The sequence below is a fragment of the Podarcis bocagei genome (genome assembly GCF_964188305.1).
Source record: "Podarcis bocagei genome assembly, chromosome: 10".
In the NCBI taxonomy this organism is placed as follows: domain Eukaryota; kingdom Metazoa; phylum Chordata; class Lepidosauria; order Squamata; family Lacertidae; genus Podarcis; species Podarcis bocagei.
The window spans coordinates 43806891-43824244 of record NC_138135.1 but is presented as its reverse complement, the minus strand read 5'-3'; the positions used below and the strand labels follow the sequence as shown (position 1 = coordinate 43824244).

The 17354-nt window shown below is 41.1% G+C and overlaps 1 protein-coding gene across 10 annotated transcripts in view; it reads right to left on the bottom strand.

Moving 5' to 3' along the window:
• Nucleotides 1-17354, bottom strand: part of PPFIA2 (PTPRF interacting protein alpha 2) — a 281701-nt gene that overhangs the window by 11450 nt on the left and 252897 nt on the right. For 9 of the 10 annotated variants that reach the window (XM_081211201.1, XM_081211200.1, XM_081211202.1 and 6 more), the window contains 4 exons: nucleotides 8021-8102; nucleotides 4629-4829; nucleotides 2196-2258; nucleotides 903-932 (listed from right to left, as the gene is read on the bottom strand). In XM_081211201.1, coding sequence (XP_081067327.1) covers nucleotides 903-932; nucleotides 2196-2258; nucleotides 4629-4829; nucleotides 8021-8102 — 376 coding nt within the window. Of the gene's footprint in view, nucleotides 1-902; nucleotides 933-2195; nucleotides 2334-4628; nucleotides 4830-8020; nucleotides 8103-17354 lie in introns of those variants that run through there. The other variant, XR_014012454.1, reaches the window with a different exon arrangement.

Sequence of the window (17354 nt, the reverse complement as noted above, 5' to 3'; positions counted from 1 at the left end):
AAGGAAATATAAAGCAATATTATCCATGAGGGCCCTTTCTGGTCACAGGAGAAAGGCATCCTATGATGATGAGTGATTCCTACCATCTATATCAGAAATCAAAACTTTCAGAAGCTTCTGAAACCTCAGCCAAAACAAGGTTTGGCATGTAAGTAATAGGCTGGCAAAGTATATACAATGGATTTATATCTAATTCTAATAAAATTATCTTGAGAGATGAAATGGTGTTATTTTAGTTTTGTGGAACTGCCATGGAAAAATCATTTCAGTTGGCCTCCATGTGGCTGGTATAATGTGTAGACTGGCCTTCAAAAGTTTCAGATTCTAGCAGGCATGTATTGCAGACCCTTCTAATTCAGATGTCAGCACTGAAGAGAACCCACAAGCCACTGCCTATTAACAAGGGTAGTGAACTTTGCGGAAAAGTGGGTTTTCTTCTCCAGGAGGTCCCTTTGCCAGCTTTTCCACAAAGTTCACTACCCTTGTTATAGGTAGGTCAGGCCCACAGTCCAGAAGTTCCCTACTCCAGGACAGACAATCAAGCCCCCATCCATATTCCCAAGGAGGCAATTCTCTCATCACTTGCCCCAAGCATCTTGGATTGCCTGTCTTGCAGTAAAGGGGGGGGGGGATTGATTCTTGAGTGAGAGAAGTCCATTCAGTGTAGGTTAACCCTTTAAGGCACACTGAAGCTTTTGCCTGGGGCTCGGTTATAATTAGCAGCACAAAACCAGCTTGTCTTAACAAAAAGAGAAAAAAGAACAAGACCATTAAAATACCCCTGGCTTCTAATACTTAAATAAATATGAAGAGCAAGCACTGAACTCTTCTGTGGAAGGGGCTGACAGCTCCCTAGTGCCAGATGTTGAGCTATTGTTAGTCACACTGGAAAAGGTTCCTACCTGAGCCCAGCTGCCTTCCTCATTCTCTTTCTGCAGTGTTGAGGACAGCCATTAGTAAAGTGAGTTAATAACACAAAAAGAAATACAGCATGAGTTAAAAAAAGCCAAACAACAGATACAGCGCCTTACATTAATTGTGCGTTTCAAACAGAAGGGTAATGAAGTCAACCTACAGCAGGGTTAACTGCTGGCTAACAAAATACTCTTAATAAAATTAAAAGTGAGATAAGAAGCAGTTTCATGCTCTACCCTACTACATCTCACACTGGCCCATCTAAACGGTGAGGAATGCACACATTTTGAGGGAATTTACTGAACTGACAGAAATGTCCCACAAAACAGCTGATATGGGAACAGTTTGATTCTCATTTTGTCTATCATTGCTTTCAAAGCTTAATTGCTTTCATATTTGGCAGGGAGAGGGGGAATGTGTAAATATAACTGGGAAGATTTATTCATGTAATGGAAATAGGTAAGCCTAAGGACAGACTTAATGGTGGAATATGGGGCAGAGGTAGCCAATTCTGAGCTGACAGTATGGACAGTCAACCTCTCTTTGCAGGGAACTCTCAGAATTGTAGCTCTGTGAGGGGAACAGGTGGGTCTCCTAATAACCATTCTCAGCACCCTTAACAAATTGCAACTCTGAAGATTCCTTGGGGGAAGCCATGACTGGTACCATAGTGCTTTAAATATATGGTGTGAATTTGTCCTAAGTAAACAGTCTGCCATCATACATCTGGGATTAGCACTATGTCACAAAGCATGTTACTGCATCAGCAATGCGGACACAATGTTGTCATAACAACCTGTCGTCAATGCACATTTTCATAAGGACTGTTTCAGCCAATATATATCACTACAGAGAATTATTTCCAGTCTAGCCTAGTTAAACAAACAGCAATAATTGCTGCACCAAGAAAATGAAATGAACAAACTAATAGAAACACAATTCAAAATTGTGATTATTGCTACAACCTTATGTACAGTTTGGACTTACTTCTGACTAAATATACACAGGCTGCACTGGACAATTGGTGAAAAGCCAGACCATTTCTTCAGAAGCACCTCCATTTATTGTTTTTATTTATTTTGGCATGAATTATCGGACCAATTAACTGTACAGTGACCTTCTTGTATATACGGAATATTCAGCGTACATAGCTTAAAATTCAAATAAATATTGTGTAAAACAATATTCAGCTGTTCTATAGCTTATTCACATATAGTGATAACTGTAAAATCCACACTTTGACATTGAAGTAAATATGAAAAGCTGTTGTTGAAACTAACCGTTTTAGCTGGAGCAGCAAGAGTTTCCATTTCTTCATGGGTCACCCAAACATTGCCTGAGGGCTATTGCCAATGCCCACAGGGAGGCAGGTAGAATCCGCATTAGGTAAGCAGTGTTAAAGAAGAAAGGCAGCAACACTGTAAGTTAACAGCATACAGCATCACAATGAGCACAACCATGTCCTTGCCTCAGTTGAGCAGCAGCTAGAAACAACTTCAGACAGCTGCTTTTCATCTTCCTCCACTTTGAAAAAAGATATGGAGGTGATCCCCTGAATTCCATTAAATGCGTATTAAGGAATACTAGTACGATTGCCATTTCCAAACACAACTGTTACTCCTTCTGATAGAACATGTTGTAGTGGCGCTTATTTCAGCAGACAGGTATGCTATTTCAGGTCTTTGGAGATCAAAAGGCTACATACATATGCACAGGGCATTTCTAATATGATAAACCTTTTAACTAATATGATAAACCTCATGAAATGGAAAGCAGATTGAAGCCTGTAGGTCTAGGCTGGGGCGCTAATTTTTTTAAAAATAACCATTTAGGAGGCAAACAGGGAACATGGGGTCATCAAATGGCTATTCTAGAATGGAGAAAAAAGAAGACATTGCCTACACACACACACACACACACACACACACACACACACAGACAGTTTCTTGTTTTGTTTTGCTAGCTCTCAGATGTTGCCCTTAACATTTTGTGCAATGCAAAATTCAAAGCGCAGTTCAAGGGTTGCTTCTTCAGGCAATATATCAAAGAAAGCTAAAAGGGTTGGTAAGCCCATATTCATTCTTTTTTAAAAATCATATCTAGAAAAGAATAGCCCCCACTGAACCAGCAATTTCTACATTTTTTAAAAAAGTATCCAACATCTTGGTACTTTTGCAAGTATAATTCCTTTTCTTCCAAGAATAAATTCAGAAAATTGGCCCTTGGTTCACATCTTATATTAGTGTTCTAATCTTTGGCTATACCTTAGGACTGATGCATTTCTTGGACAAATGTACCAATCTGTAACCCTCACCTTATTTTGTTACATGGAATTCACTGGGGATCAGTGGCAATCATGATTTCTCAATATGCCTCCACAAAACAGATACATGCACACCTTTTAGATGCATGGAGTTTCTCCTACAAATTTGTACACCTGTGTAGGGAAAATTCATAGGTGAAGCTGCTCCCAAATATAATTTGAACTATGGCCAGAAGCAGGACTTACCAAAAAAGGGGGAGAGAAAAACCATACTTCTCTGCTGAGGCATCTCTGTATAGTTCAGTGAGACGACAGAGGCCTCCGCTTCTGCCCAGCTCAACAGGAGAGAGAGACTTGTGGCCACACATGCCTACTTCAGTGGGAGAGAAATATTGTGTGCCCTCACTATTGCTGCTGCCTGCCTAAGGAGACACTGGCCATTGTGACTTTGTGCTGATGCTGCTTGCTAGTCTGACTAGCCCAGGTGCCCTCATACTGCTTTGCCCCCCCCAACAAAGGTTGCCCATGGCTAAAGCCACTTTCACAGGAAATGTGTTCCTTACACACCAGATGACTCCCTCAGCAAATGCCTCTTAGGACATGGGGATGCTTGCCCTCCAACTCCTGTTGAATATCAGCGAAAGCATCTCTTTGTGCTATGTCTACCTGCTGACAGTCATTTTTACAACTAATGCAAACCCCTGAAGGGTTAGCAGCGATCACTTGGGAATGAGAAAGAACCAGAGATCCAATCTGGGAATGGCTGAAGTTATTTCCATTGGAAAAACAGTGGAGAAATGGAAACTAAAATCAAATCCCAAAACATTACCTCCTGCATGTTCTCATCTCATGATTTTTGCTGTCTCCTTGCATGGTAAGAAGAGTTTAAAAGGAAACCAAGAAATTACATGTTCATTAGCTTAAAGTCTAAAAGGTAAAGGTAAAGGTACCCCTGCCCGTACGGGCCAGTCGTGTCCGACTCTAGGGTTGTGCACCCATGTCACTTAAGAGGCCGGGGGCCAGCGCTGTCCGAAGACACTTCCGGGTCACGTGGCCAGCGTGACAAGCTGCATCTGGCGAGCCAGCGCAGCACACGGAAACGCCGTTTACCTTCCCACTAGTAAGCGGTCCCTATTTATCTACTTGCACTTAGGGGTGCTTTCGAACTGCTAGGTTGGCAGGCGCTGGGACCGAGCAACGGGAGCGTACCCCACCGCGGGGATTCGAACCGCCGACCTGACGATCAGCAAGTCCTAGGCGCTGAGGTTTTACCCACAGCGCCACCTGCGTGCCTTGGGTAAATTGGCAGAAAGCATTACTAAAGATAAAACTATCAAGCAAATAAGACAAACAAGCCTTGCTGAGAAAGGAGAGGTCCATAAATGGCTAACTTCCATGCTCAGGCAGTGCACACTGAATTCTAGGTGAGTGAGAGAGGAATGTGACTCACCGTTCTAGATGTCGGAGGGGCCGATGGGCTTGTGAGTGATACCATCTCCTGGATTGCCAGACGGAGTTTTAGGCGATGAAGAGGGTTGCTGATTCCAATTTCCCTCTGAATTTCAGTATCTGACAAGGCAGACATAATGGCACCGCTTTTCACATTTGCACGGCAAGCAGCAACATACCAGGCGGGCATTCCCAGCCACAACTGTTGAGAGGGGTGGGGTGGAGGGTGGGAAACAACAGTGAGCATCAAAAGTAGCAAATCTGATTGCTGAAGTTTTATGCCTAGAGCTGAAATGGGGTGTGCATACTGCAAATATGGGGTGCTTGTTGTTTGCGTTTGACAGGGCTGCAAAAGCACACTGTCACCTGTCCCTGTTTCTGGCATTCAGGGCAATGCTCCGTTGTGAACCTCTTTACTAGTCCCAAGTGGCTGCCGTTTCAGTGGCAATTTCTTTCTTTTCTTTAATACAGTCCTTTCCCTAGTGACAGTGTTAACGGTCACACACTCAGGCGTGGTTCGATTTCCTTTTTGTTACCAGGAAGAAATACAGTTATTTTTCCAACCAAAGCATGTCCCTGATAGAGACTCTGAACAGGAGTGAACTGGTGCAAAACAGGTAAGGTTTGGGAAGTTTTAATGGAACATTTTTCACCCTCTGAAACTGCCTTTCATTCTATAATCCTTTGCTTCAAAACCTCTGGCTTTATCATAGCTTACATGCAATTCAGGTGTAGTGAAATCAGAGGCAAAGGAAGGCATTGTGACACCTTCGACGTAGGGCGCAGGTGCAGCATCGCTATGTATGACACATGCGCTGTACGTAGCAATGCCAAACATGCGCTGTATAGTGGTTTGCCGCCGGTGCCACTCCAGCGCTGTACGGATGGTGCTGAGATCCCTCCGGTGCCGCACCAGCCGCAAACAGAGGATGGAGCTCTGGAGCAGCGCTGCAGCGGCGCCAGCAGCAAACTGCTATACAGTGCATGTGTGGCGTTGCTACATACAGCGCATGCGTGCAACAATGCACATGCACTGTACTTAGTGGTTTGCTGCCGGCGCCGGGATCCTCTGCTCGCGGCTGCAGCTGCGAACGAAGGATCCTCCGAAGGCGGCTGCGGTGGCACGATGGCTGTTCATGCCACCACGAGCCCCATGGGGTAACTTCTTGTCACCCTCGCAGGCATGGAACCCGGGGCGTATTGCCCCCCACCCCCACCCCGTTGTGACGCCACTGAGTGAAATGATTTTAAAATTCAGTTTCAACAACAGTGCTGTCATTCTTGGAAACAAATGCCACCCCCAGAGCCGGATTTAGGTTTGATGAGGCCCTAAGCTACTAAAGGTAATGGGACCCTTTATATGTCCAGCTGTCCTTTGTCAACAACAAATTTTTTGCTGTTTTTTGTGTTGAATGTATGCTATATGGTAATCTATGGACCTAATAGGTATCTAAAGCCATTTTATTTGTTTTTTTTTATCTTATATTTTGGAAATTTACATCCAGTTTTTTTCCTTTAATTTTCTGGGGGCCCCAAGAGAGTGGGTCCCTAAGCTATAGCTGTTTTAGTTTAAACATAAATCAGGCATTGGCCACCTCCCTGCTCCTCTTGTTTCCCATCCAGAAGAAGAAAGCTTTTCACCTGGGGTAGATTATAACTCTAGGGGTAAAATCAACATAATATTCAAATAGTCTAGGGCAAAGCCACATTTTAGCCTTTAGCTGCAAAACTTCCTCTTAAATCAATACACTTTTGGTTCCCATCTTTCAGCTAAGCCTTCTTAATAATTTAGGCTTCCTTCACAGAAAATGAATGGAATGAAGCTGCTGCTTTCAGATCCTATGATTATCTGCACTTTTCCTTTTTTAAAAAAACCTGTACATTTTACACACTTAAATACAGCACCTTTGTTTTGTATCATTTGAATCAAGTTGTTCCCTCCCCATTAAAAAATCCTAATAGCTCAAGACACACTTTCTCTCTCACAACTTGTAAACCAAGTAGGAGAACATATGTCTGAATACTGAAGCTTATTGGGGAGTTCTGCTTCATCAAACACGCTCAGTGCTTCTACCTTTGAAATACAAGTGCATGAATCTCACGTCAACAGTAATAATCCTGCACACTGTGGACTGAAACACAGCATCTGTTTTTAACATCGAAGGAAGAGCAAACTTTAGCTTTTCTAAATGGCTTGCTTTTTAAAGAACAAACAGATTTATAGTGATTGTACTCAAGAAAGTGGAGTTTATTAATGCTGAACATTCCTCTATCTTTACTGATGTATTCAGATTTTAAATATCGCAGGGAGGTTCAGAAGCCAGAGTGATTCAACTCAGAAAGCAACTTTTCATTTAATAGAACTGAGGATCATTGTTTACAGTGTGGGATATGGTGTTGCTTGTTATTTGTAATAAAACTTTAAGAAAAATAAGAAAAAGCGTTTAGAAACTAATGCAGCACAGCAGGTTTATCAACAACTGCTGAATTTGGTTGATCTTATCTTAATCATGTCTCTGAATTCTTAAGATTTCATATGCCCACACTGGAAAACAATAAATCACAGTCTGCAGTGACACGCTAAACTGTCAGTACAGTTGGCAAAAGTAGGACTAGCCCCTCTGTGACATCAAATCTGACAAGCTAGTGGCAGCTTCAAGGATTCAGTATGTCATCAAAGCAGAACAGCCAATGGCATCAGGAGACAAGTGGCAGAGAAAACAAGGACAAGGAATGAGAGAACAAACCAGAGGAAGGAAGGGACTGGAGAACCATCAAGGGATTATAGGCTTGGTGGTTCTCATTGCCTGTTATACCTATAGGTCTTTTGCTAGTTCTAAGGACCTGTATCAGGAGAAGCATAGCTGCTTCTTTAGAGCAGCATATTAGCTCAACAATTTACCAGAAATTGTAGGTGACTGCCTGTTCATACAAGTGCTCTCACGTGTATGAGGGGGAGCACCATGGGTACAAAAACCACAGGTGTTGGTGTAGTAGGTTGACATGCAAATCCACTCTTAATTTGATCCAAAATCTGAATGCAAAAACAAGCAAAGAAGTTACAAGTAAAAAATTGAGAAATGCTGGTTTCTTAATGGGTTGGGTTGAAAAGATCACCATTCATCACAGATCCTCATATTTGTTTAGATTAATCTGTATTTTTAGAAAGGTTTGGCCATTCTCTGCTTCTGTAAGAGGACAGCTGGAGAACTTGCTGTTTTGTGCTGGAACGCAGTATAAAGCATTCTGGGAGACTCTCAGTAAAATGAATGAATTAGTGCTGCTTTTGTTTCTCCTTTATGAATGCCAAACCTGTATTAGATCTTAAATGATTCATAACATTAAGGTACAATCAGGTATGGCCACGTTGTCAGAAGATTTCCTAGCACTTACCTCTAGCCATGCAACCACTGTGGGCCCATCCCACTGTGCAAAAGGCAAGCCCTTCCTCCGAGCTTCCTCCAGGAGTTCATGCCTAAAAGACCATCACAAATCTATTAAAGCATATGGTGGTACCTAGCAGCACCACAGACACAGTTATGCTCAGATGCAGTTAGCCTGTGGTAAATCACATCAAATATACAGTACTTTAGCTGCCTTTATTTGTCCGTCAGCACTGTTGAACCGTTCAGACCTCAGAGAAAATGTTATTTCCCTTGTTGAGAAAAATGGGCTCCCCTGGCCATGAATTCTCTTGCTGAATTCACAGAATCATCGAGTTAGAAGGGACCTCAAAGGTCTAACCCTCTGCAAATGCAGGAAAACCACTTTTACAGCATCGTTGGTAGGTGGCCAGTCACTCATGAATGTCCAACATAAGGACAAAACCCTTTCAACTTTATTTTTCAGCATTACTCAAACTGCATGGAAAACCCATTATTATTCAGTTGTATTATAAACCGTTGAATATGTATGTTTGCTCAGGATATCGCTTAGAGAAAGAACAACTATTTCCTGCCAAATTAACACTGACTTCTGTGGAAAGTAATTAAGCAGTACAATGAGAGATGGACTCCATATTCACTTTGTTGTATGAGCTGGGTTTGAAATACACATGTTGGGCTTTTCCAAAACCAAATTTCACTTAGTCATTTGAGGGCTTCAGGTGTGAATGGTTACTGGAAGAGGGGGGAGGTTCTTACGTCATGGAAGAAGTGTTTTTATACACCGTATTGTTTTGTCAAATCAATAGCTGGCCATTTGATAAGGCCCAGAACTTTCTGGTACATAGCACCTCCTGCAGTGGCTGTTGCAGAGGGGGAAAGTAGAATACGTCACCTGGCTGTAATGGGGAACACATATCTTCCACTATAAAGGAGTGCTTGAACACTCCTGATCAAACTGCTTTTGGTGATTTCTCGAAAACGAAATACATAGGTTATATAATTTCAAGTGCTTTCCATTTTGTACACCAGGATATGTAATTCATACATGCAAACTAACTCTGAAAGCAGTTTGATAGCAGGTGGACATTATTTTTCACCATTACAAAAAGAAGACAGTTTTCAAAATCTGATATTTTACACACATGCAAATAATGTTTTTTTTAAATATATTATCAAGCAATCACATGAATAATCTTAACCTGTCTTAACTTCATGATGCCAATTTTGAATTTTGCCACTGAAGTCAGTGAAGGTATCTATATGTGTTAAATATCATGGCTCAAGGGCAAGACTGCTCTTTTGATAATAACATTCTCCAATCCTTCCTAACTGAATTTACTAAAGTGAATTTATTCATATACTTGTTTGCAGCTTCTTCATTAAATTATACAGGATAACCTAAAATATGCTGACATTCAAAAAGAACCCTTTTTTTTACTCCATTCCTTTAGGGCTGTTAATGAATGAAATGCTGTAGAGTTAATACACTGCTGTTGGTTATTGCTTTCTTTTTCAATTTAATGCAAAAAATAATTAAAACTCATTTTGTTCCATTTTAGTCTATGCAAAAAACCCCTAGAATTCAAACTGACCTTCTTACCATTCCATTCTACAAGCCATTACATATTCAAACATATATATATATGTGGAGTATTAAAAATTACAGTAACGTTGGAGTGGAACGTTAATTTAAGAAATTAAAAAGGTCCATAGAAGGGTAAATGGACCTTGTTTAGCTTCACCAATGAAGCTAAACAGGGGTGGCAGTTTTGTGGATGGAAGATCCCCTGAGAATACTGTTTGTGGCATTCTGAGCTCCAGTTTGTACACGGCATGGAGTCATTAAGAAAGCATGAATGTTGAAAACACTTTCTATTACATTACCCATGCATGCCAACCCAAATCCATATAGTGTTAGCATGCCAGCCTCTCTCACCCACCCACCGCTGAACTGCTTAGTGTTGTCATACTAGAGTTGGGTGTGTATGGGCCTAGCACACATGGTAAATAACACTGACATATGACAAGGTATGAAGGGAATGCTGACATAGGCCAATGATTTAGCTATCACCTGACCCACATATAATTGGGAACTTAGAAACTTGAAGAAAGGGCAAACAAACAAAATAATAACCTGGAAATACATGCTAAGTCTACCTGGAAAATGCTAGATAAGGTGACCCCTGTTACTTTTTTAAAGATACCATGGTGAAATCCAATAGCAGCTTGCTATCTCATAACTCAACCCAGGATCTCTCATTTTTGCAGAAGATTCTGAGCTATGATTTTACCATGGTCAGCTCCTCAGTCATTGCCTTATGCTGTTCATGTGATAGATATGCATAATTATTTGTATTTCGGTCCTTTTGATACCTTTCATGAGCCATCTGGAAAATTAATAGAATGGGTTGCCAAGGCAGTCACCACTATTGCACTGTACAATTGAGAGAATTTTATATGTAATCTTGGCCATTCAGTGTCAGGTCCAGTAATGAGCAGTGGACCTACAGTACACTTCTCTGTGTAAGATAAAGGGGGGGAAATATAAATATGAAACGTGAGAGAATAGCATTAATGTTCAGCGAATTCCAATTGAGAACACAAGTGCAGAAGTGGGTGCTGACTTTAGTTTGCGTGCCATTGATTTTCAACCATTTTCTTTCATTAAGGTATCAGATGAGCAGAAACATTTGCACCTCATTATGCAGATATAATACAGTGCAGAATGAAATGCTTAAGTCCCACTGGATGTAATAAAGAGTACCTGTTTTTTCTTAGAAGTAGTAATAGGAATGCAGCCTTGTTTATGACGTAACATAGTGCCATAAACTTAGATTACAGGATAGTATGTATGTTTATCATTGAGGAAAAAACCTTGTAAGTGCTACTGCTGAAGGGAACAGTCCAACAGGCAACCTTCTGCTGCACTTCTGTGACTCTCTCCCACTTCAGTAGAGGATTCACAAGAGAACTCCCCAGCTGGAGAAACTTGACTGGAAAATTATGGGACTACTCTCTTCAAAGGTTGGCTGAATGCTGTCTTTGTCAAGGAAGTCTTGGTAGCCACTGAAATTCCTTATTCACTACAGTGGTACCTCGGGTTACATACACTTCAGGTTACAGACTCCGCTAACCCAGAAATAGTGCTTCAGGTTAAGAACTTTGCTTCAGGATAGGAACAGAAATTGTGCTCTGGCGGCGCAGCAGCAGCAGGAGGCCCCGTTAGCTAAAGTGGTGCTTCAGGTTAAGACCAGTTTCAGGTTAAGAACAGACCTCCGGAACGAATTAAGTACTTAACCTGAGGTACCACTGTACTAAGACCTGATCCACACAGAACTTCCTGCCGGGGCTGGCCCAAGACATGTTGGCACGTGAGGGGAACCACAAAATGACACACACACACACACCCCTCTCAGGGAGAGAAGGGGTGAGTGAAGATCTACATCAGGAATTTGGGCGGGGGGGGGGGAATCAAATCAACCCAATGGTTGAAGTGCAAATCAAGGGCCATTATGCAGGGATGGAGCTGCTCTGAATTATGCAGGGCAGGTGCAGAGCACAGGAATCTCCAGAGGGCAACCCCTACCATTTCCTCCCTAGAGGTGGGAGGAGACCAGCAGTGTCTCCTATTTGCCAAGAGGCAGCTTTGGTGAGGCTGCCAAGGAGGCAGCAGACCCAGCTTCCAAGCAGCCACTGATGTTACTGTGGTGACGGCAAGCAAGCAATGCACTCCTTGGAGGCTAGATCTGCTGCCCCTGTAGATCCTGTTGCCTGAGGCAGGCACTTCACCTTGCCTCTTGGGTGGGCCGGCCCTGCTTAGGGCCAAAGGCTGGATTTCAAGAGAGAAGCGCACAAGTCTTTTGCCTCTCCCCATTCCTGCTGTTACTGCGTTATTGAGAAGCAAAGCACCTGCAACTTTCTCTCCAGGAAGCTGCACATTTGCTCCTATATGCTGTATCATGGTTTGGCTTAGTGTTGTGTGTGAGAATTGAACTGCTCCATAAAATAAATTCAAAACAGTCAACAGCACACAGTTCTACTCCATACAGTGTAGCTAGGTTTCTGTCACAATTTAAAGTCACAATTGAACTTCTCTGGACACATGTGTAATTCATTTTCTATATATATTCTGCTAGAATAAAGGGGGTGAGGGAATCCTCAAAAGATAATAAGAAAATCAAATTTAAAAGTTTCAAAATCTAAAAAGTGGGGAAGTTTGATTACTCTTTTAATAAAAGCACAGCTTGCTTAAATAATGCTGTAATTGCTGTGCATATGTTTCAAGGTGGTGAAAGTTATTGCTTTTTCCTAAAAGCATTCATTAGGTAAATGGAAATATAGTTTGGAATTGCTGAGTAGCCACTAGAAGCCAGGGCCTTAACTCTGAATTATAATGAGAAATAATGACTGCTCAAAATATAACACCACTACCATAATGAATCAACCTGCCTGCATAATAGCTGCCTTGGAATCTTATCGTAAACTTGTGAAATACAATTACAGACCCCTGGAGTTTTCAGGTATATTAAAGCATATTAAATCCATATTTGATTACACCCATTGTAGAAATACATTTTAACATACAACTCTTAAATTAATATCTTCTATCCCTTGCAGCTCCACACACCAAAGGGCTTTTTGTAAGCTTACTGTTTTAATCACAGAGATGTTGGAAGTTTATATATGTGTAAAATTCTACATACGTTGCATGGAAGGGGCTATATGAGGTCCTACTACCTGATTTTTCACAAAAGCAATTGTTTCAACAGTGCAAACCTACCCATGTCGACCCAGAACCAAGCCCCATTTATTTCAGTGGGGCTAACTCCCATGTAAGTGAGTTTGGATTGCAGCTGGAATAATTTTAGCCAAACTGAGAAGAGCAATAAAAAGATATTCGCAAACTTGCAAATTAATTGAATTAGTAAGAAATGAAACCAAGAGTGGGAAAATCAATACAAAATATTGTTGTTCTATATATGGGTCATATAGAACAAGCGAATGAACAAATGAATGAGTGAAATACCAGCAAAACACTTTACCACAGAGGTACAGCACAAGTTTTTTTGTCATTCATTTCAGCTCATCTAGAATTTCACTCAGTTCATATGAAAATATATTCATATATCCACAAGCTGAGAACAAACAGGAGTAGACCCTGAAAAGGTCTCCAATGTTGCCCAAGTTTAGAATATTTTAAAGTTTGATTTTGGTTCAACTCTCCACATAGATCTGCAAATTAAAGTGGTTATATAGAAATTAAAAAATATAATAAGAGGAAATAAAAGAAGAAATCCAAATATGGTGCTGAAAATGAATATGATCAGCAACCATTGTGGTTTAACTTACCCAGATGTGCTTTTCATGAGATGAAGAGAGATGGATGGAAAAGAAAAGCACACAAATATTAATGAATATATGTCAATCCATAAAAGAAATCATATGATAGAATAAAAAATTAAAGAAGCAGCATAGAAGTATGATTTTTTAAAAATTAAAACCGATCTCTCTTGCTTTAGCTAAATTAAATAGATAGCCCTCTACAGAGTAAATACATTTAGATAGCACTGAAACTGTATTTCCCTGATAAAGAAATGCAAATTATTCAAGCTTTACCTTGAATTAAAGGCACTTGAATGTAGAACATACAAAATGGATTACAATGACAACAGAACTAGCCTCAGTCAATACGTAAGAAAAAACATACATTTGCCTTCCTTGATATTTGCAACATCAACTCCCTGAACCATTATAACAATTTTCCTTATAATTTATCCATGTCCATTTATGATACAGTTCCTTACCTAGGAGCCATTCATACCCTCATCTAAATAGGCTTTCCCCTGAAGAATGAACTAACTGGTGTACAATCTAGGATGGGGTAAACTGGGACGTCTGATCCAGGCTTCCCATAAATACAGAAGCAACTTCCTAATGGAGATTTCATGCAGCCACAATTGGCAGCATACTTCGCAGGTCCCACTGAGAAGAGCAGGCACAAGGGAGGAGGGCCTATTTCTGCTTGGGGCTGCTATGGGAGCAAGGGCTTACATCTCTTCTCCATGGTTCTGATCCTGTTCCCCATTGTGTACCGGCTGTTTGTTTCAGGGAGAAATCACCAATGCAAGGTCACACCGTGTGAATAAAATGGACCCACGTCATATTTTATGCTCACCATATGAGTGCATTCCTGGAGACACTGTGTTGTATATGAAGAAAGATTGTGACTGAGTGAACTGGTCCGTAGAGATAGATGCAATGGCTTGAGCTGGGAGGTGGTTCATAATGTTTATGCTTCAACAGGGCTGGCTCATTTCCACTGGGCCTGGTGGCGCAGATGGCAGGGAGACAGACCAGCAGTAGGGGGAGCCAGAATGGAAGGCAAGCAGAGCCACCCATGACTGCCTCAAGATGGCAGGCAGGTGGGAGCTGGCTGAGGGCAACCCGAGATTGGTGGGGCAGTGCCCCATTTGCCAGAACAGATCCCTTATTTATCTTCTGCAAGGGCATCTGCAAGGGACTGAAGGTTTACTATTAGCTGAGTAGCAAAGATCCTAAAATCTGACCCTTCTCACACTGCTTTTGTAAAAAAACCAACTACCTAATCTAAAAGAATTACCTTTGCCTTTGCTAAAATCACTGAATATTGTCCTTTCTCTTTTCCGGAGAGAGTAGGTATGGCGTTGCAACAACTATATATAAGAAAAAATTATTTGTGGAGGGAGGCGGAAGTTTGTGCATCAACTCAGAGATGTATTAAGATATAATGATTTCTTATGGGTCCTGACACAAAAAGAAGAGGCAAACATAGATTTAGTCAATAATGGGCAATTATAAATAATTAAGAGTCAGATGATAGTTAAGTATTCTGAAGGGCTAAACAAAAGCATACACCCTTAGTGGCTAAATTAATGGGTTTTTTTTCTAGCAATAAGAATAAGAAAAAAATAGATGGTTAGCAATTAATTCAGTTTTTTTGTTTGTTTTAAATTGCACTTAATTACTAGGCTCATTAGTGGCAATACTGTGTATATGACAATGAGCAAACTTATTATTTTTTGTTAAAGATGAGCAAGCCAAACTAATATAATTAAACACTCAACTAGATTAAAAAGGCCCTGATGATAACAAAGGATGGACCAATTTGGGAAATAGATCTTTACATGCAGACAGGAAATGCTGCAGTTAGAATTTCCTACATCCAATAGCCTGGCATGGAGAAACTTCTATTCCTGAGATCAATACATTCAGCTGCCACCAATCCTAGTTCCATTTTGGGAAGGAGGCCAGCCTAGGGATTGCTTTCCGCCTCTCATCAGCAATCTCTTCAGTGTGATCTGGAAGGGTCAAGATCTACTGCAATTACAGGGACTTCCGGGTTGGTGCCATCGCCGAATGGCGGACTCCCTCCGAGCTCCGGAGGGAGTCTGCTCGGCAGGGGCTGGGTCCTACCGCGCCGGCGACGCGGGGACCCTCAAAAACCATGGGCTTTCTCGGCGACATGGGTGACTCGGCGGGCACCGTTAGCGCCCTCCCGACTCGTGAAGGAGCCTTTTTAAAGGCTTAGGAACGGGTGCCGGGGAGTGGTGTGGTGCTATGAGTCCTCTGCTTTCCCTGCCGAGCGAAGCCGCATGCCATTCGACGGAGAGCACTGACTTCTTCTATTGAAAATTCGGACTTAAACAACAAACTGTGAGTAATTTGGAAACCGGGTTTAAAAGGAGAGAAAAAAGAAAATTTTTTTCGGATTCGGCACGAGCGGGGAAGATCCAAAAAGGAAGTCAGTCCCCCCCCCATTGTAAACATTCTAAAACAAGGAATGGGTAACCAAGGTCGAGAGAGAAGCGTATTTTTGCTTATTGATAAAAATTATTAATTCCACGATGGGAAATTATAAGAACTGTGCTGGAGGAGAAGAGTGGAGGGTGAGAATGAAAATGTAACCCCCCCAGGGAACCGGGGCGATTCGTGAGAGAGCCTGGTGAAGAGAGACGGAGACTTTGACAGCTGTCAAAGTAGCTGTCAAAGTTGGAGAATATAAAGAGGACTTTGCAATGAGGACTTTGCTGGTTAGTTTTGTTACAATTTGCTACAATTTGGATATAAACTGTTGAAAATAAGGAACAACAATCTGACTTTTGGATCAGAGGAAACAAAGTTACTACAATCCCCCTAGAGGGGTTTCGGGACATTACAAGAACGGTTGTAAGTGGAAAAATACTCTTGGAATCGTACAGGACTTGTTATCTTCTGGGAAAGCTGCAAAGCCGAAACAGTATTTCGTCTACAGAGGTGTTTATACTAAAGGAGACAATAGAATTATCTATTGAAGAAAGGAAGGGACTGGACGTAAGTTTTTGTTCCTGAACAACAACAACCTCTGTAGTGGTACCAAATTTTTGAATTAGAACGTTTTAGCAGCGGAACAGGACAAGAAACCTGAGAAAGTGAGAAAAAAGAACAAAGGACTGGTTACGACTTGGAAAGAACAAGGGAGGAGTTATAAAGACCAAGGAAACTAAAGGCCCTCTGGGGGCCTCTTTTAGATTGGACGTTTGAAGTTAAACATCATTAAAATAAATAAATAAATTTATATAAAAAAACCGGCAAGGTGGAACTGGGGGAAAAACTGGTTATGGACTTGAGATCTCCAGGCTGACAATAGATAGAATGATGGATATGGGGAATTCAAACCGGGGAAGGGGGGGGGAGATTTGGAATCCAAAGGCTGTGCAACTATTTTTATCTTTTTATATCCTTTATCTTCTATATCTTTTTATATATTCTTGTATATAACTTTATTTTGATTGGATGTGTTCATTAAAAAAAGGGAATTCGTGGAAGGAAACTGGGGTGGACCTTGGGGGAAAAAACTTTCTTTCTATTAATGATGAGGGATGGTGGAATGACTGTATAATTTAAATTGAATAGTGGGTTAAACAAATTAAGTTTTAATTTGGGAGTAAGAGCTTGTAGAACCAAATTAATGAAAGGGGAATACAGTTGGGAGGGGGATGGGGGAGTCCCAGAAAGTAGGCAATGAAAGTAAGATTTTAAGTGTATTTTATCTTTCTTTTTTCTTTGTATTTCTATTTTTTTTTGTTTTGGAAACTTTAATAAATATGATTTAAAAAAAAAAGATCTACTGCAATTACAGATCTATGAACTGAGGCTAAGTAGTTGTACATGTTTATATATTGGGACAGAATTAATCCCCCACCCCATGAAACAACTAGTGTACAACTAGTGTAACAATACATTTGCTAAAGACTGATGGGGTTTTTTCTACTTTCAAATCTAAGGCCAGGTCTGAAGGTTACACCTACTGTGTTAACAGCATG